General features: G+C 41.4%; 1 protein-coding gene across 1 annotated transcript in view; it reads right to left on the bottom strand.

Annotated features, from left to right (window-relative positions):
• The window catches only part of LOC104597643 (Cleavage and polyadenylation specificity factor (CPSF) A subunit protein), a 65,572-nt gene that overhangs the window by 35,670 nt on the left and 12,232 nt on the right, over window positions 1-17,670 (bottom strand). The window contains exons 5-7 of the mRNA XM_010259303.3: window positions 5,654-5,741; window positions 5,334-5,497; window positions 2,904-4,935 (exon numbers count right to left, since the gene is read on the bottom strand). Coding sequence (XP_010257605.1) covers window positions 2,904-4,935; window positions 5,334-5,497; window positions 5,654-5,741 — 2,284 coding nt within the window. The remainder of the gene's footprint in view (window positions 1-2,903; window positions 4,936-5,333; window positions 5,498-5,653; window positions 5,742-17,670) is intronic.

The following is a 17,670-nucleotide window of genomic DNA, read 5'->3' as shown; positions in this document are numbered from 1 at the left end:
CCGGAATTGGGGGGTATCAGAAATTTAGTTGTCCAATTGGGGTGATCTTTATATTGATTTGGGGTAACTTCTTCCAACAACCAAAGAAGAGGGAGGGATAGGGTGAGGTGGAGAGCAACAAAAGCAGCTATCCTATAGTCGGTTTGGGAGGAGAGAAATAATAGGATTTTCCAAGGGCAAGAAAAATCCAAGGAACCACTTGTTGAGGGCATTGAGATTATAGATTGGCTGAAAGATTTGCAACTTTTCAAGGACTTTCCTTTTGTTGACTTAATTAGAGGGTGGAGTGCTATAGCTGTTTCCTCTTCCTCATCTCCTATAGCTCAGGAGAGTTGGGCGGTTGGCCCCCACCTTTACATTTTAGGGTGAAGGTGAACTTTGATGGAAGCTCTCTAGGTAACCCAGGTCCTTCAGGAATTGGGGGTGTCTTCAAAGATGAGGAAGGAAGAAGTAAAGGCCTTAGTCCAAGGTCTCAAAGTGGAAAAATAATGGGGAATGCAACGATTAAAAGTGGAAGGAGATTCCAAGCTGGTAATAGGTTGGATGTGATGAGGGCAGATTTGGCCCTCCAGTGGAATTATGACACCTGGCACCTCATGACAGCCAAGGAGCTCGGCAGCTCACCAAGGAGCTAGGCAGCTCTCCAAGGAGCTCGCCACCAAGGAGCTCGGCAGCTCTCCAAGGAGCTCGCCACCAAGGAGCTCGGTAGCTCACCAAGGAACTCACCAAGGAGCTCGCCACCAGGTAGCCCGGAGCTCATCACCAAGGAGCTCGCCACCAGGCAGCCCGGAGCTCATCACCAAGGAGCTCGCCACCGGGCAGCTCGGAGCTCATCACCAAGGAGCTCGTCCGGGGCCTCACGAGAAGCATTCTGTCTGACAGCCGTACCAGAAGATTGTACCCACGCCTCTCGTCTGACGGCACCGTACCTGGCAGCGCTGGTCGTTGCTTACTGCCTGACAGAACCGTACCCTGCAACGGTTACCTATGCCCACCAGCTCAGCCCTGGCAAATAATGGCTGCGGCAGAGAATCAGAGGCAGTTACATGTCAGGTCACCAGTATATAAAGACCTCACCCCGCCCAGGGAAAGGGGGGATGAAAATGGAGGTAACCCCTGCTCTCTAGCTCTCTCATTTCTCTTCAAGCTCTCTATTATCAGAGTGCTAACTTAGCCATCGGAGTGGCCCCGCCGGGTAAACACCCCCAGGTCCTCTGATTCAGTTCTCGCAGGTCCCTCAGTTCCCGCCATCCACAAAGATGAGCAGATCATCTCTCGCAGGGAGGATGGGACCTTCAGCTCCCGCCGTCCACAAAGAGGAGCAGATCATCTCATGCAGAGGGCAGTCGGGTTGCACTACACCAGGGAGCTCGTCACCAAGTAGCTCACCACCAGGGAGCTCGACACCAAGTAGCTCACCACCAGGGAGTTCGCCACCAGAGAGCTCCATCATCCTCTGAGCCACAGGGCACCTGGGAGCAGGTCAAATGACGAAGTACTTAGCCAAAAATTGATACATCACGAAAAAAAATTGGTACGTGACCAGAAACGGTTACATCAGAATGCAAGCAAGAAGCTTGGGAACATGATCTTTCAGACAACTGCTAAGAAAATTATGAGTTTAGATGGGCAAGAAGATCAACGAATTGAATGGTTGACGCTTTAGCTAAGGAAGGAGTCAATAGGGAGGCTTTGTTTTGGGCTTGTTTGTAAGACTGATAATGTCTATGGGCTCTCCATCCATCCTTTGGGTGGTGACAGTTGTACTCTTTATTTTATTTCATCAATGAAAGTTATTGTTTCCTATCAAAAAAAACTGACTCAGAAATTGTTTTGCTTTTTCCTCTAGGTGGCATGTTAGTGGCTCAACCATCTGGGTCAAACAGGTTAACTTGTGATGTCATAAATTATAAATAAATAAAAACATTACAATATAGAAAAAAGATAAATGCAGCAAAAAATGCACAAGAGTGCAGAAAAAGTGGACATGTCTACAATGTAATATATTCAGCATATTAAATAAAAATAAAGTGTAAAAAAAAGAATAATTGTAATTACCATTAAAAATAGCTAAGAATAAAGAGAAAACGCAGAAAAAATAAAGGGCTTACATTGGATATTAGGCTTTTAGGATGTAGATAAAAGCTCCCCAAAGACAAATGGTATTTTATGGTTAAAAAAAATGGTAGTTTAATGTCAACAACTCAGTTACCCCCTGACAAGGTCAAACAGTTCAACAGATTGACTGGACAGGTTACTGGGTTGTTTACTAGGTCAATGATTTTTAGCAAGTAGGTTAGAGTCTAAACGGACCTGGATTAACAGCCAAATGACGGGTTGACTAGTCCAAGTCCAACTGGTCAAGTCAATGACAGGTTGAAGTTGAAAACCTTGGTTGCAGGCTTACAGTTATATTGTTATAGCCAGTATGATTCACTTTCTAATTATATCGTGATCAGTAACAATCCATTTATTAATCTTTTAATAAAGAATGGCAATTACATATAGTGTGCCAAGCACCCCTTATGGGACTGGGAGATGCTACCTTCCTTATTGCACTGGAACTCCTTTCTAGTTACAACTTTCTCCTTGGTAAATCACCACCCAATTATATTGGTTACCGTTTACTCCTTGTCCCGCCAATGCATCAGCCGTGCTGTTGGCAGATCGCTTGTCCATACAAAAGGTTAACCCTAGTTCCCCTATCACTCTTTTTTACCTCTCTTATTGTTATGAAACCAAGGACCTGTACTATTTTGCTTGAGCCATTTTCTAATTATTCTTGTGATGTAATTGTTCTATGTGGTTCAAAAAGTTGAAGTATTGTTTACAACAAAAACTGGTATTGCAGAAGAAAGGAGCATGAGAACCAGAAATATTAAAATTGTAAGTAGAATGCTTACCAGATGCAGGCTGTTCTCTGCAACAAATAAAATTCCTTTAGGACATTCAACAGAACATACAGGTGTAACGTGAGTTGCAGGTTGAAATGAGATTGATGTATATGAAAGGCTGTGCCTTGCAGTTTGCAATAACCAAGGCCTATCACTAAGTGTAATTATATCTGCATCAAGAGAATCACTCAAAGGAACCAGGAAAACAGGAGTTACACCAATGCGACGAATAGCAATTAACTCCAGATGAACAGGAACATTCTCCTCCACTTTTTCAGACATATCACCAGCACAACATTGAGGCCCAACAGAAATTGAAGGTTGCATATTTGATATAGAAGCAGTCACGTTCTCAAAGCAGGAACTAACAAAAGGGTTTTGGCCAGGCAAGTCTGAAGGAAATACTGTGGAGATTGAAGGCCACTCGAACCGGAGCAGCATTCCATTCCTTAATCCTGAAACAATGTACAGTCGATCAACTAAAACAAGCCTAACATCTTGAGGGATACAACCACTGATAGCAGTTCCCAGAGTATTCATCAATGAAATTACCCCTGTAGCAAGAATTCTTAGGCCCTTATCATGGACAAATGAGAGAACTTCCACTGATGGTTTATGGGTACCTATTACAAATGTGTAACCAATCTCGACCCCAACTGGTAGGCCAGTTCCATAAATGTTACCTACTGAAGTATTGCGTAAAGCTGATGATTCATATGCAAATTTTTTTTGTGGGATGGATATGCAAGATAATTCATTCTGCAGCCTTACATGTTGCATCTCATATATCTCATAATGATACGAAGAAAATGATCTAACCCCAAGAACAAATAAAAAGCAAGGACTAGAGGTAGCCACAACTATCAGCTGATGCCCAACTGCCCCCAAACTTATACTCACATTCTCAGGGGACCAAGATGTACAAATTGGTGCAGATAAAGGAATGCCATCTGGATGAGCAGCTGTTGTGGGCAAACAAAGTCTCACTGCATTTCTATGGATCTGGATCAGCAAACCATCACCCACCAGGCCACATGCCAATGTACAGGCATCAGGCTGGAAACCAACTGCATCAGTCACATCAGTAAAGCTCAAACCAACAGACAGTACCCTGGTTTCTTCAACAAATGATAACACAAGAAAATAATGGTAAGAATCAGTTACTTTCATTCTCATTGTCCATATACCAGTTATGCCCTGATAAATAGGAGCAGTGCTCAGAAGCTTTTCTACACTAATACCACTTCGAATAACCCTTAATGATCCCTCTGGAGCCTTACCACAGCAAGCAAAAATCTGATCCTGTTTCTCATCATGGTAATCCACAAAAGCCATGTCTAAGATTGGTGCAATGTTTTGAATGGGACTACTATAAAGTAGCTTTCCATTTTCCAATTTGAGGACCATTCCATCCCCCATCTCCACAAGTGCAGCAACAAATCCACCCTTAACCCATAAGAGTGCCTTGCAAGGTGGACCTTTGTAAAGGCAATCTGATAAATTAACCCTAATACCATCAGATTCAGAAGAAATATCAACCATAAATAGTTCTCCTGTATTCAAACAAAAAATCATCCTTGAATTTCTTATGTTTCCTGGTTCCCAACTCCATGAGTTCACCCGTTTGGGGTTAGAATTTATTTTGTCGGTTTCATTATCTATACTCATAGGGTCATCTCCTTTAATCATTTCTATTCGTGAATCTCTCAGCTCTAGTAAAGCACAGGCAGCAACATTAAAAATACCTTCATCGTCAACATCAAGTCCTCTGCATGGTTCTTCAACAGAATTGCGCTCCTCCGTTGAAGTAGGTAGAAGACTTAAAGTTGTTCTATAAACACAGCATGGATTGACAGGATTCCTAAAATCCATTAAAAGAGCATCACCATCCCGGAATAGAAATGCAAAGCCATTAGCATGAGGAACTTCAACAATGTCAAATGCTGTCGGCCCAGCTTCAGTATACTGACAAATAACATGAATAGTGTGTTCCTTGGTATTCCATCCCAATAACAAGAGCTCATTTAGGATTGATCCCTTCCTGCAGTATGAGAATACAGTTCTTTCAAGCAGAGGAATAACTCCATAAAGTAGGTACGCATATTTTTTTTTAATCAGTAGAATAGTAGGTAAGCAGTTGTATTAATCTATAAGAATAGACAGGAAGAAAAGGATAACATCTTTGCCTTCAACACTTTTGAACATTGAAAATATGAATTAACATTCTGAAAACATAATGTTGCCAACCAGCTGGTTGGTAAGGTCTCCTTCTGGTCGTAGTGGAGACTCGGGATGCAATCCCACCTGCACCTGGGTTGGGGGGGTTATTGGTTGGGGGATGGGCTACCCCCCCGTTGTGTAGCCCTTCAGAAGATATCCAAAAAAAAAAAAACATTCTGAAAACATAATATTACACATACAGAATCAATAAAGTCGTACCTATTCAGAACAATTGCTAGAATAGGACTGCATTCGTTCCAACTGACTTGACTAGCATCTTTTGAAATGAAACACATGCTCCATATAACACCGCAAATACTGGTTCTTTGAATACCTATTGCCTTGCTTGTGTCTCCTTCATGTTCAGGTGGATAAAATATTTTCTGAGATTAAGAAATATCAAAGGATCTTCAAACATTTTACAAAAAATTAGCATAATATCAGAACAGAACGAAGATCATAATAAAGATTTAATCAACTAGCATTTAGAGCAATTCAGTCCCATAAGAAATGTTGAGCAAATAAAAATATAATTCAACCTTATTGACAATATTGCTGCTAGCCGATATAGAAACAGAAAACAACGCCAATCGATCTTCATATGCACTAGCAGCAATAAAACAGCCACTGCAGAGTTCAAAGCACAAAATGTTAGAAATAAAGAGGAGTCGTAGAGACACACTTTTTCTTTCATGTTTGACATATTCAAGTCTAGAGACAAAATGGAAAGAGGATAGGCAGGAAAAAATTAAATTCACCTGCATAAAAAAAATAAGTAATGAACCACAGGAATGAGAAAAGGCATATTTAATAAAACCAAATACAATTTGAAAGTTGTGCATATTTTCAAGTCAAACTGAAGACTGCTTCTTAAATTAGTTAAAGACTGGTGAGCAGGGAGAGAGAGAGTATGTTAATTTCTGAATATCATTATTTTGAATCTCAATTATTGGTTGAAGATAGAACTTCAATTGCCATGTTCATTGCATCTAAGGGGCCATCTTATTGCTTTGTTTTTTGGTGGAAAAACAATTAAATAATAAAATATTCAAGGGTATGGTAATCAACCAAACTTCAGCTTCAACCACTAATGAGTTCAAACCATTTTAATTAATTGTTCACTAAAAGACAAAGAAATAATGATGTATCCTAGTATCATAGGTTATATTACCATATGTGTTTCTCTGTTTTATTCCATTATGATCTTTCTTGGAACCACAAAACAGAATATTCTAAAGTTGCCGATGGAGGAGAACAGGTTCGTGGATGCTGGCCAATGGAGGAGAACCTTGAAAGTTGAAGCCAAGGAGCTCTTATTTGAAGAAATGAAAATTAGAGGTAAACTGTCTGAAGATTAGGGAAGCAAAGAAGGTAACTATGCTGCTAAAAGGCGGGTAGTAGATCCTATGTACAGGTGGTGAAAGGCGGCAAAATAGGCTTTCAAAAATGAAGGAAGGTGGAAAATTTAGACCGGTCTGAACCAAAGAAGAAGCATTCTGAACCAAGGTATGCTGCCTTAAGTGATCACGTGCCCAACAACAATTAATTGGGCCGGTAAATCATTCAAAGCCCAAGACTTCAACTGAACTGAGAGTTGAAGTTAAAAAGGCCCAGTTTTCTTTTGATGGAGCTGATAAAGGAGAGACACATGAGTCAATATTCATGGGATTGAGGAAAGGAAAGGTAAGATGAAAACCATCCATCATTGTCTTCCTCGAGCTCTTCAGCTCATAGTCACAATTCAGGCGTAGGTTCCCCCTCCAATAGTTATCTTCAGTCGGTACCTGTTAAGAAATCAGATTTGGTATCGCCAGATAGGCAAAACCCCAGGGAGTGTGAGGCGAAAAGATCTGGAGCTTTTAGAAGATGGAGAATGCCCAGATGAAGAGAGTAGTGAAGAGTCAGATGGGACTGATACAGTGAGCCTAAGCAGCATCGATTTGCAAACGAATCTCAATATGATGGACGAAGCTAGGGAGATGAATCAGATTTGTTTCTGCGATGTTCTCAGGCCTAATTGGAGTGGATGACTCTCTCAGAGCTGAGATCCACGCAGTTATGGAAGGTGTCCAGAAAGCTAGGGAGATGAATATCAGAAAACTCATAATTGAAGGGGACTCAGAGGTGGTGGTTGGGCGGCTGAACAAAGAAGATAGTGGTTTATGGAATTATAGTAATTTGAAGAGGAAATTCAGGTGGCTGGTTCGAGAAATGGAAGTTAAAATCAGTTGGGTAAAAAGATCAGCTAATTCTTTTGCTGATGGGTTAGCTAAACAAGGGGTGGACAGGGATGTCATGTTCTGGGCACAGATGTAATTTAATTTTCTTCTTTTTCTGTTCTCTCTTTCTCTCTTGTTTCCTCTCTTGGAGCTCATTATGTAGTTGGAAGATAAGAAAGTTTGTCTTCCTCTCTATAATTTATTGTGATAATTAATGAATTGTGTTATTGATCAAAAAAAAAATGATGGACGAAGCTAGTTTTAATACAGAAATTTTGTTTGTAGATGAAGAAAGACTAACACCATACAAGCTTTTGGAGTCAATGAGGGGCAGCGGGTTAAAACGGATGCTTATTTTGCTATGCAAGCTACACTCCCCATTGTCAAGGGAGATAACCCAATGACTTCCTCCTTTGATTTACTTTTTCCAGAGAAGAGTCTTTGGTTGATAACCATAAAAATCAGAACTGCACATTGGGTGATGACCATGGAACTATTCAAAAACTTCTCCACGAATGAGATTCTAAGAAGCTGGACTGAAGTAGCACAAATAGATGCACCCAAAGAAGTTGTGAGAGCGGAGTGGAAGCCACCTGCACTGAACAAACTAAAACTTAACTTGATGGGAGTTCCTTTGGTAATTCGGGAAGGGCAGATATAGGGGGTGTGATTAGAAATCATCTAGGTGAAGTTGTGGCACTCTTCTCAGGACCAATAGGTATTGGTGACTCAATACAGGCTGAATCTTTGGCTCTACTTCAGGGTTTAAAGATGGCTGAGCAGATTGGTACAACAGATTTAGAAATAGAAGGAGACTCGCTGCTGGTCATTTATTGGGCTAAAAACATCACATCAGCACCTTGGAAGCTCAAATTTATATACAGAGAAATTGACATAATTGCAAGGAGGTTCAGCTCTCAGTTTGGTTGGGTCAAAAGGACTGCAAATGGGTAGGTGGACACCCTAGCAAAACAGGGGGCAAATAGATCTACCTTGTACTGGGAAGAACTGTAAATGTTTTGTAGTGTTTGCAGATTGGGTTAATGCATTCTGCAACCTATAACTATTGTAATTCAATATTTCTCTGTTATTAATAAAAGTCCTTTTGCTGATCAAAAAAAAAAAAAAGGAGCTAACCCAATGAAGCAGTGTTGTCTAGGGGTTAGTACAGAGGGGCAGGCTTCCATTGAGGATTGTGAAGGTAGGTCAAAAAGGGAGTTACAGGGATTGGGTCCTCTCACAACGAGATTAGACAGGGACGTAATCTAACCCATACCACCCCACTGCAATGTCCGGTTAAGGGGAAGAACGTGGCCTCAGTTGAAATATCCAGCTCTAAGCTCCAAATAGTCCTCCCTCATCTTTTTAGGTACCCAAGTATGAATGTCCATTTGTTTTTTGGTGCTGACTTGCGTGCTGAGCCTATTGCAAATACTCCTGCATCTCACCTGGAAGGGGGTGGTGCTGAATCTAGGGGGGCTAAAGGTGACAATGAGAAATTAAAAGAAAAGGTTGGGTCCAAAACTAGTCAACAACCGGGAGAGGAGGCTGAAAGAATATGGGAGTTGATTATGATGGACTTTGAAGAGCTCATGCAAAAGGAAGGATAGTGGAAGAGAATAAGGGGAGGGAGGAATCAACTAGGAAGGAATTAGAGGTGGATGCTGGAAAAGAGGGTAAAGGAAAAGAGTCAACTTCGGCAATTGATAGGAATACTAAAAAAGCTGATATCGATGAGAAGGGAGGAATGAAGAGGTACCATAGGAAGAATGACAAAAAGAATGAGGAAAGAAAGGAAATAAAAAGAAAAAAAAAAAAAAGACTGATGTGGAGAGATTAAAGTCTGACATTGAGGGGACCTAGAGTTTAGTGGAAGGGGAGAGACAAGGAAGATCACTAGGTAAGGAAAGGAGACTAGCGAGTAAAGGGACTCTAGAAGAGAAGAAATGATGAAAATTATCAGTTGGAATGTGTGAGGCTTGGGGAGTGCAAGAAAGAGAAGAGTGATAAAAGACCTACTTAGGAGGGAAAAACCAGACATAGTTGTTAAGATATGCCGAATAGGGGTAGTTTAGCCTTCTTCTATTTATTAAGTAACTTGCTTATGTGGCAGTGTTATTAGAGTTACTCTGCCCCACACTTAAGTAAGGGCATCTCTGTCTTTGTAAACATTATTAGAATCTAATATAGATTAAGGGGGTTGACTGGATGGGTTAACCATCAGATTTTCGACTGACCCTTCTTCTCTTCTTCTTCTTCTTCTTCTTCTTCTTCTTCTTCCTGTTCGGACTACTGTAGCAGCAGTCGAAACATGGTATCAGAGCCATGCTCCTGACCTACGTCAGTTGGTAAAGCACCTCAGCATTGTTCGTGACTCTTCACCTTCGTTTCTGGTCAGTCGATGGAGAGAACTGGTTCGCCCTAGGTCAAGAACATTACAGCTTGTCTCTCTGCTGTGTATAACCTTCTTCAACAAGGAAAGTGACTTCAGCAGTGAATGATTGATTGATATTCTCAAAGGAAGGTCGGTTCTCTCTTCTTCTAGTGTTACTTATATTTCTGGGTAGAAACCCTACAAGAAGCTGTTAGTATTGAGTAGAACCTAGAGAACTAGGTTCATTGTTGCCCTAGGAAGGGCTGTGTGCAGTAGCCGAATGGTGTAGGGCTGCTGTAAGTTGTTGAATGGTGTTAGGGCTGCTGTAAGTGGCCGAGTGGTGTAAGGTAGAATGCAGTGACCTTGCCGAACTCCTTGTGGTTGTGTAATGCCCTCTTAAGTGTGTTAAACAAGTCTGAACTGGGTGCAGTAGATTTGGCTGTGTTGTGGTGCTTGAGTGGTTGTAAGAGGGCCTCTACTTGTGATTAGTGAATGGTAAACTGATGCTTATGTGGGACGTAAGTGTGTGAAGTCAGCAGTAGTGTGAATAAGAACAAATGTGTGCTTCCATTGTAGTGTTTTGAAGCTGCAATAGATGCTGAAATATCAAACTGTGAACAACATCAATCAGCTTGTAGCTGAGAAGTAAAGTTAGAGACAACTGTGAAAGAGTACAATGGCAGCAATAGGAGATGGCTACAATGATCAGAAACCTAGTGTAGTAATTTCCTCCGACTACCTAGGGGTACAAATGACCTCAATTAAGCTAAATGGGGAGAACTATGTTCCATGGGCTAAATCAGTGGAAGTTTTTCTCAAGGCAAAGAAGAAAGTAAAGCATGTAAGAGATGAGAAGCCACCGGTTGACTCTCCAGGGTTTGATGATTAGGAACAAGAAGATACTCAAATCATGACTTAGCTGTGGAATAATATGGAACCCAAAATCAGTGCCAACTTCATGTTCCTTGATACAGCTAAGGATATATGGGAGCATGCTAAGAAGCTATATTCTGGACAAGATAACACAACAAGAGTATATCAGTTGTATCAGGAGTACTTTGATTTACAATAAGGAACCAAAACACTAGAAGAGTACTATGCCTGCATGAAGAATATAAGGAATGAACTCAATGTTTATCATCCCCTTACTCCAGATATTCAAGTTCAGCAACAGCAAAGGGAGCAGCTAGATGTTACAAGATTTTTAGTGGGGCTAAAGTCGGAATATGAACCAGTTAGAGCTCAAATATTGGGGGGCTCTACTCTTCCTACACTTGAGGAAGTATTCTCAAGACTTTGTAGAATTTCTTTGGGCCAGACAGAGAACCCCACACAGTATGATAGATCAGCACTTGTGACAGCTAGAGGTGGTGGACATAGTACAAGAGGGGGAGGTCATTCCAGAGGGGGCCGTGGCAATTCCATGATTGGTCGGGGTGGTCATGACTCAGAGGGAGGCCGTGGCAGAGGAAAAAATAACTCTACAAGGAAGTGTATTCACTGTGGTAGGGATAGACACAGTGAATTTCTGTTATGACCTACATGGCCCTCCCTCTAAATGGGCTAATCATGCTGTAGCAGGCGAGGTTGCTATTAGTGACAGTAAACTGGCAGACCGAACACCTCCCACATCTACATCTACTTCTGGGAGGGAGATGGTGAGTGTTCCGCGTGATGAGTATGAACGGTTCCTTCAAACTACTTCACAGCATACCACTGCCACATATGCCCAATTAGGTATTGCTTGCATGTCATCTAAAACTCCTTCCTGGATTATTGACTCTGGAGCCTCAGATCATATGACCGGGACTCCAGGTGTGTTCTCTTCTCTTTCTGAAACCTCCACATCACAAACTGTTACACTTGCCAATGGGTCCTCATCTCCCATCTGTGGTGTTGGTAATGTTGATTTGGCTTCTGTCCCCTTATCATCTGTTTTATATGTACCTAAGTTTCCATTCAATCTTATGTCTGTTAGTAAAATAACCAAAGCTCTTAACTGTTCTGTTACCTTCTTTCCTTCCACTTGTGTTTTTCAGGATCTCAAGACGGGGAAGAAGATTGGTGGGGGGCATGAAGCTGGTGGATTGTATTACCTTGACGGCGGTGGATCTTCAATTGCACTTCAGACTTCCCTTACTCCTCTACAATGGCATTGCCGACTGGGACATCCATCTCTCAAGGTTCTCAAGATGTTGGTTCCATCATTGAGTCAGTTGTCAGTTTTACAATGTGAGTCATGTCAGTTTGGTAAACACCGTCGTGTGTCCTTCAGTCCAAGAGTTGAGAGTCGTATGTTGAGTCATTTTTCTTTGGTTCATTCAGATGTTTGGGGTCCAATCAAAATAGAGTCTTATAATGGGTACAAGTATTTTGTCTCCTTTATTGATGATTGTTCAAGAATGACATGGATTTACTTAATGAAAGAAAGAAGTGAATTATTTTCCCTTTTTCAAAAATTCCATGCTGAAATACGCATACAATTCGGTGTTCCAATCAAAGTTCTCCGTTCAGATAATGGTCGTGAATACTTTCTTACTGCATTTCAACAGTATTTAGAACAACATGGCATTATTCATCAGACCTCGTGTGCTTTCACCCCTCAACAAAATGGGGTGGCTGAACGGAAGAATCGTCATCTTCTTGAAATTGCTCGGTCTATGCTTCACCACATGAATGTTCCTAAACGGTTTTGGAGTGATGTTGTACTCACTGCATGTTTTCTCATTAATCGGATGCCCTCTTTTATTCTCCATGGTCGGTCCCCCTTCTCCATCTTGTTTCCCACTTTATCTCCGTTTCCATTAACTCCTCGTGTCTTTGGTTGTGTGTGCTTTGTTCATAATCTGAGTCCTGAAATAGACAAGCTAGATGCACGCTCAATTAAATGTATCTTCCTTGGCTACTCTCGGACTCAAAAATGGTACAAGTGTTATAATCCCATTGCCCGAAAGTGCTATGTCTGCCCTGATGTCACCTTTTTTGAGTTTGTCCCCTTCTTCTCCAGTCATGAAGCACCCTTGTCCTCACCCTTACCTCCTCTTCCTCTTCCTGTCAGTGATTCAGTTCCAGATGTTGTTGTTGGATTAGACTCGTCTCCTCATCCAGTGCAGGTCACCACTAAACGACCACCGATCCGACAAGTGTATACACGTCGAACGACACCGGCCCCTCCTCCTGCTTCTACCTCATCTGCGGATCCTCTCATGGCTCCTATTGCTGAACCTTCAAATCTTGACCTACCCATTGCCTTACGGAAAGGTAAACGTAGTTCTACACTCCATCCCATTTCCAATTTTGTTTCATTATCTCGTCTTTCTACCTCACATCGCCAGTTTGTTTCACTTTTGTCTTCTATTTCCATACCTAACAATGTTCAAGAAGCTCTTAGTTCACCTGGATGGTGGAGGGCAATGGAGGAGGAACTTTCTGCTCTTCAACATACTCAAACGTGGGAACTTACTACTCTCCCACCTGGTAAGCATGCTGTGGGCTGTAAATAGGTGTATACTGTGAAATACTTTCCAGATGGTAGTGTGGAGCGTCTGAAGGCCAGACTTGTTGCTAAAGGTTACTCACAGTTGTATGGTGTGAACTACATGGAGACATTTTCTCCGGTGGCTAAAATTGGTTCCGTTCGTGTCCTAATTTCCTTGGCAATGTATGATTGACCTCTCCTTCAACTTGACATAAAGAATGCCTTCCTCCATGGTGATCTAGTGGAGGAGGTATATATGGAGCAACCACCTGGGTTTGTTGCTCAGGGGGAGGGTGGTAAGGTGTGCAAGCTGAAGAAAGCAATTTATGGGTTGAAGCAATCTCCACGTGCTTGGTTTGGGAAGTTCAGCGAAGTGGTGAAGAGTTTTGGAATGAAGCAATGCCGGGTTGATCACTCGATGTTCAGCTATGACTCAGAAGCTGGGAAGATTTTATTAGTGGTCTATGTGGATGATATTGTCATCACTGGTAGTGATAAATTGGGGATTGGCAAACTAAAGGTATTTCTGCAAAATCATTTTCAAACAAAGGACCTTGGAACATTAAAGTATTTCTTGGGAATAGAGGTTGTCAGGTCAAAACAAGGTGTGAATCTGTGCCAAAGGAAATATGTCCTTGATCTATTGGAAGAAACAGGACTGTTAGGTGCAAAACCGGCTGAGACCCCTATGGGCAGATTTGTTTACAAAACCGGCTGAGACCACTTTGTGAGAGAGATAGTTCTTGCCGGAGAGATAAATACAGAACATGTGGGCTCCAATGACCAGTGGGCAGATTTGTTTACAAAAGCTCTAAGCTCAGGGAAAGTGAACTATCTATGTAACAAGCTGGGATTATATGACATATATTCTCCAGCTTGAGGGGGAGTGTTAAGATGTGCTGAATAGGGGTAGTTTAGTCTTCTTCTGTTTATTAAGTAACTTGCTTATGTGGCAATGTTATTAGAGTTACTCTGCCCCACACTTAAGTAAGGGTATCTCTGTCTTTGTAAACATTATTAGAATCTAATATAGATTAAGGGGGTCGACTGGATGGGTTAACCATCAGATTTTCGACTGACCCTTCTTCTTCTTCTTCTTCTTCCTCTTCCTGTTCGGACTACTGTAGCAGCAGTCGAAACAATAGTAATAGTGCAAGAGACAAAATTATCTGAACTAGATGGAAGGTGGGTTAGAAGTTTTTGGAGATCAAGGGGGGTAAGTGGTCTTCCACTCCATGATGAGGGGCCTCAGGGGTGATTGTAATAGTTTGGAAGGAAGAGGTAGTAGAACCTGTAGAGGAACTGATGGGAAGATTCTCGGTCTCAATCAAATTCAAGAATGTAAGGATGGCATTATTCAGGTGTTAACCAATGTGTATGGCCCCAATTCATATAGAGCGAGAGAAATGAAATGTGGGAGGAGTTGTTTGCAATTAAAGGATTATGGGATAGGGGACTTTAATGTAATAAGATTCTTAGATGAAACTAGTAGCACCCAACTGTCAATTACAACGAGCACAAGAAACTTTAATGGTTTCATAAGGAAATCTTAGTCCTGCAAACTAGGTTCACCTGGTCAAATCTCTAGGAAAGCCCTCTGTGTTCAAAATTGGATAGGTTCATCTTCAACTTAGCGTGGGAGAACTATTGGCGTAACCTGGTTTCTAGAGTAAAGGAGTGATGGAATGAAGGGTTGAGAAGGGTTGAGAAGGGTAAAATGGAAGGGAGTTAGGTTCCATAAGAAGCTGTAGAGGTTGAGATTCAAATTGAAAGAGTGGAATAGAGATTATTTTGGTAGAGTGGAAGAACAAAAGTTGAATCTAATCACTCAAATTGAAGAGTTGGATGATAAGGAATACCAAGGTTAATGAATGAACAAGATAGAGAAATAAGAAGACAACAGAAAGAGGAATTGGAAGATGTACTACTCAGAGAGGAGATTAGTTGGAGACAAAAATCAAGGGATCAATGAACTAAAGAAGGTGATGGAAATACGAAATTTTTTCATGGTTTGGCAAATGGTCGACAAAGAAAAAATTGTCGCCAAATTAGAAGTGGAAGGGGAGGTGATTACTAGTCAAGAGAAAATAGCCAAAACCTTTGTCAATCACTTCAAATTTTTTTATGGAAGACCCTTGAATGAGGGATTACCTCTAGAAGAGTTGGAGTGGCCAAGTCTGGAAGAGGAAAAAGTAAGCTGGTTGAAAAGAAGCTTTAGAGAAGAGGATATTAAAAGGGCAGTGTTTTGATGGATAGATCTAAGGCATCAGGTCCATATGGCTTTACAATGGCATTCTATCAAGACTGTTAGGATGTACTAAAAGATGATTTATGTGAGGTGTTTAAAGAATTTGAAGATAACATAGTGATCCCAGGAGTCACTGCCACTTTCTTGGCCTTAATCCCTAAGAAGATTAATGCCATCCACCCAAAGGACTTTAGGCCCATTAGCTTGGTGACCAGTATTTATAAGATCTTAGCTAAGGTTCTATCCTTGAAAATTAAAGAAGTGATACCCTCCTTAATTTCCCAAGCCCAAGGAGCCTTTGTACAAGGGAGACAAATTACAAACCAGATCTTGATAGCAAACAAGTGCCTGGAGGAAATGAGAAGATCTAAAAAGAAAGGTTTTGTTTGTAGGTTGGACCTGGAAAAGGCTTATGACTGGGTGGGTTGGCAATTCCTTTCACAAGTTTTGAGAAACTGTGGGTTTGGAGACAAGTGGTGTAAGTGGATCAATGGTTGTGTCAGTTCTTGTCATCTCTCTATCTTGATTAATGGAGTGGTCAAAGACTCCTTTCCAGCTTAATAAGGGAGTAGGGCAAGGGGGTCCTCTTTCACCATAATAGCTCATGTCCTCAGTAGAATGATCTCAAAGGCTAAGAGGGAGGATACAGTAAATGGGTGGAGGATAGGCAAGGATTGAGTTTCAGTTACCCATCTTCAATTTGCAAATAATATACTAATTCTTTGTGAAGGGGTGATCTTGAGAAAGTAAGAAATCTGAAGTTGTTGGTGAAAAGATTTCAAAGGATTTCCAATCTGAGTCAATCTTGAAAAAAGTAGTGTGGCAGGTGTAAATTTGGAAAGTGGAGAGGTGGAGGCTAGTGCAGAATGTTTAGAATATTCTATTTCTACATTCTACTTAGCCTATGACCTACCTGGGACTTCCATTAGGGGCAAACCCTGAGGAAAGCAGATTTTGGTGGCCAGTTATTGAGAAGTTCGAAAAGAGATTGGCCTCTTGGAAAAAAACTACATTTCAGTAGGGGGTAGAATCATTTTGATTAGAGCCACCCTTACTAGCCTACCAACCTACTTTTTGTCTATCTTTAGGATTCCAACTAGGGTAGCCAAGAAACTAGAGAAATTGATGAGGAATTTCATATGGGAACTGGGGGAGAGTAGGAAGGATTATCTGATAAAGTGGGAAGTGGTATGTAGGAGTAAAGAGAAGGGAGGCTTGGGAATAGGGAATGTACTGCAAAAGAACACAACGTTGTTGGGGAAGTGGTTGTGGAGGTCACTACTAGAGAGAAACAGATTGTAGCACAAGGTAGTAGGAAGTATCCATGGTTATTCAGAGAACGGATGGAATGTAGGAGTATCTCGATTGGCAACTTTGGCAACATCTTGGAAGGCAATCCACAATGTTCTCCCTCAATTTCATAACTTTGTCAGGTATGATGTATGTGATGGTAATTTAGTCCTTTTTAGGGAGGATACTTGGGTTGGAGAGGCTCCTTTGAAGGACCTCTTCCCATCCTTGTTCACTGCCTCTAGGTTTAAAAAAGAGCATGTGTCAAAATTCTTTTCCCCTTTGGAAAATCCTATGGCACCGGTTAAGGATTTTGGGTTCCATAGAGGATTAAGAGATGAGGAGATTGAGAGTCTAACCCGAGTTTTCTTGATAAAGTTTGTTTGGACCCCCTTGTATCAAACAAAAGAAGTTGGACTTCTCAACCCTCTAAAAATTTCTCTTGTTCTTCCCTTTTTAAATCCCTTTGCCAAACTCCCTTTCAACAGATTTTCCCCTTTAAAGAGGTTTTGTATAGGTCTATTCCCCATAAGGTTTTGGCATTCCGCTAGGAAGTGTATTTTGGGAAAGTAAACACCTTGGGTAATCTACAAAAGAGAAGACCATATCTTTGTATCTCACCTAACTAGTGTACTCTTTGTAAGTCTCATGGCAAGGACTGTTATCATGTACTAATCTCTTGTCCGGTCACTACAGAGTTGTGGGATTGGCTCTTCTTGATCTTTGGGTGCAGGTGGAATAGGCCAGGAGAAGTAAGCATGCTTTTTGATCCATCTACCTTTACTTGGCACACTAGAAGAGGAAGAATAATGTGGAGGTGTGCAAGAGCAGCATTGATTTGGACAGTACAGGAAGAAAGGAATGCCAGGACCTTCCAAGAGAAAGAAAGAAGTCAACAAGAACTAAAGGAGTGCATCTTGCATAGGGCTATATTATGGCTGAAATCT

The sequence above is a fragment of the Nelumbo nucifera genome, chromosome 7, assembly GCF_055504915.1.
Source record: "Nelumbo nucifera cultivar China Antique chromosome 7, China Antique-T2T, whole genome shotgun sequence".
Classification (NCBI taxonomy): domain Eukaryota; kingdom Viridiplantae; phylum Streptophyta; class Magnoliopsida; order Proteales; family Nelumbonaceae; genus Nelumbo; species Nelumbo nucifera.
This window is presented reverse-complemented; position numbering and strand designations above follow the sequence as displayed.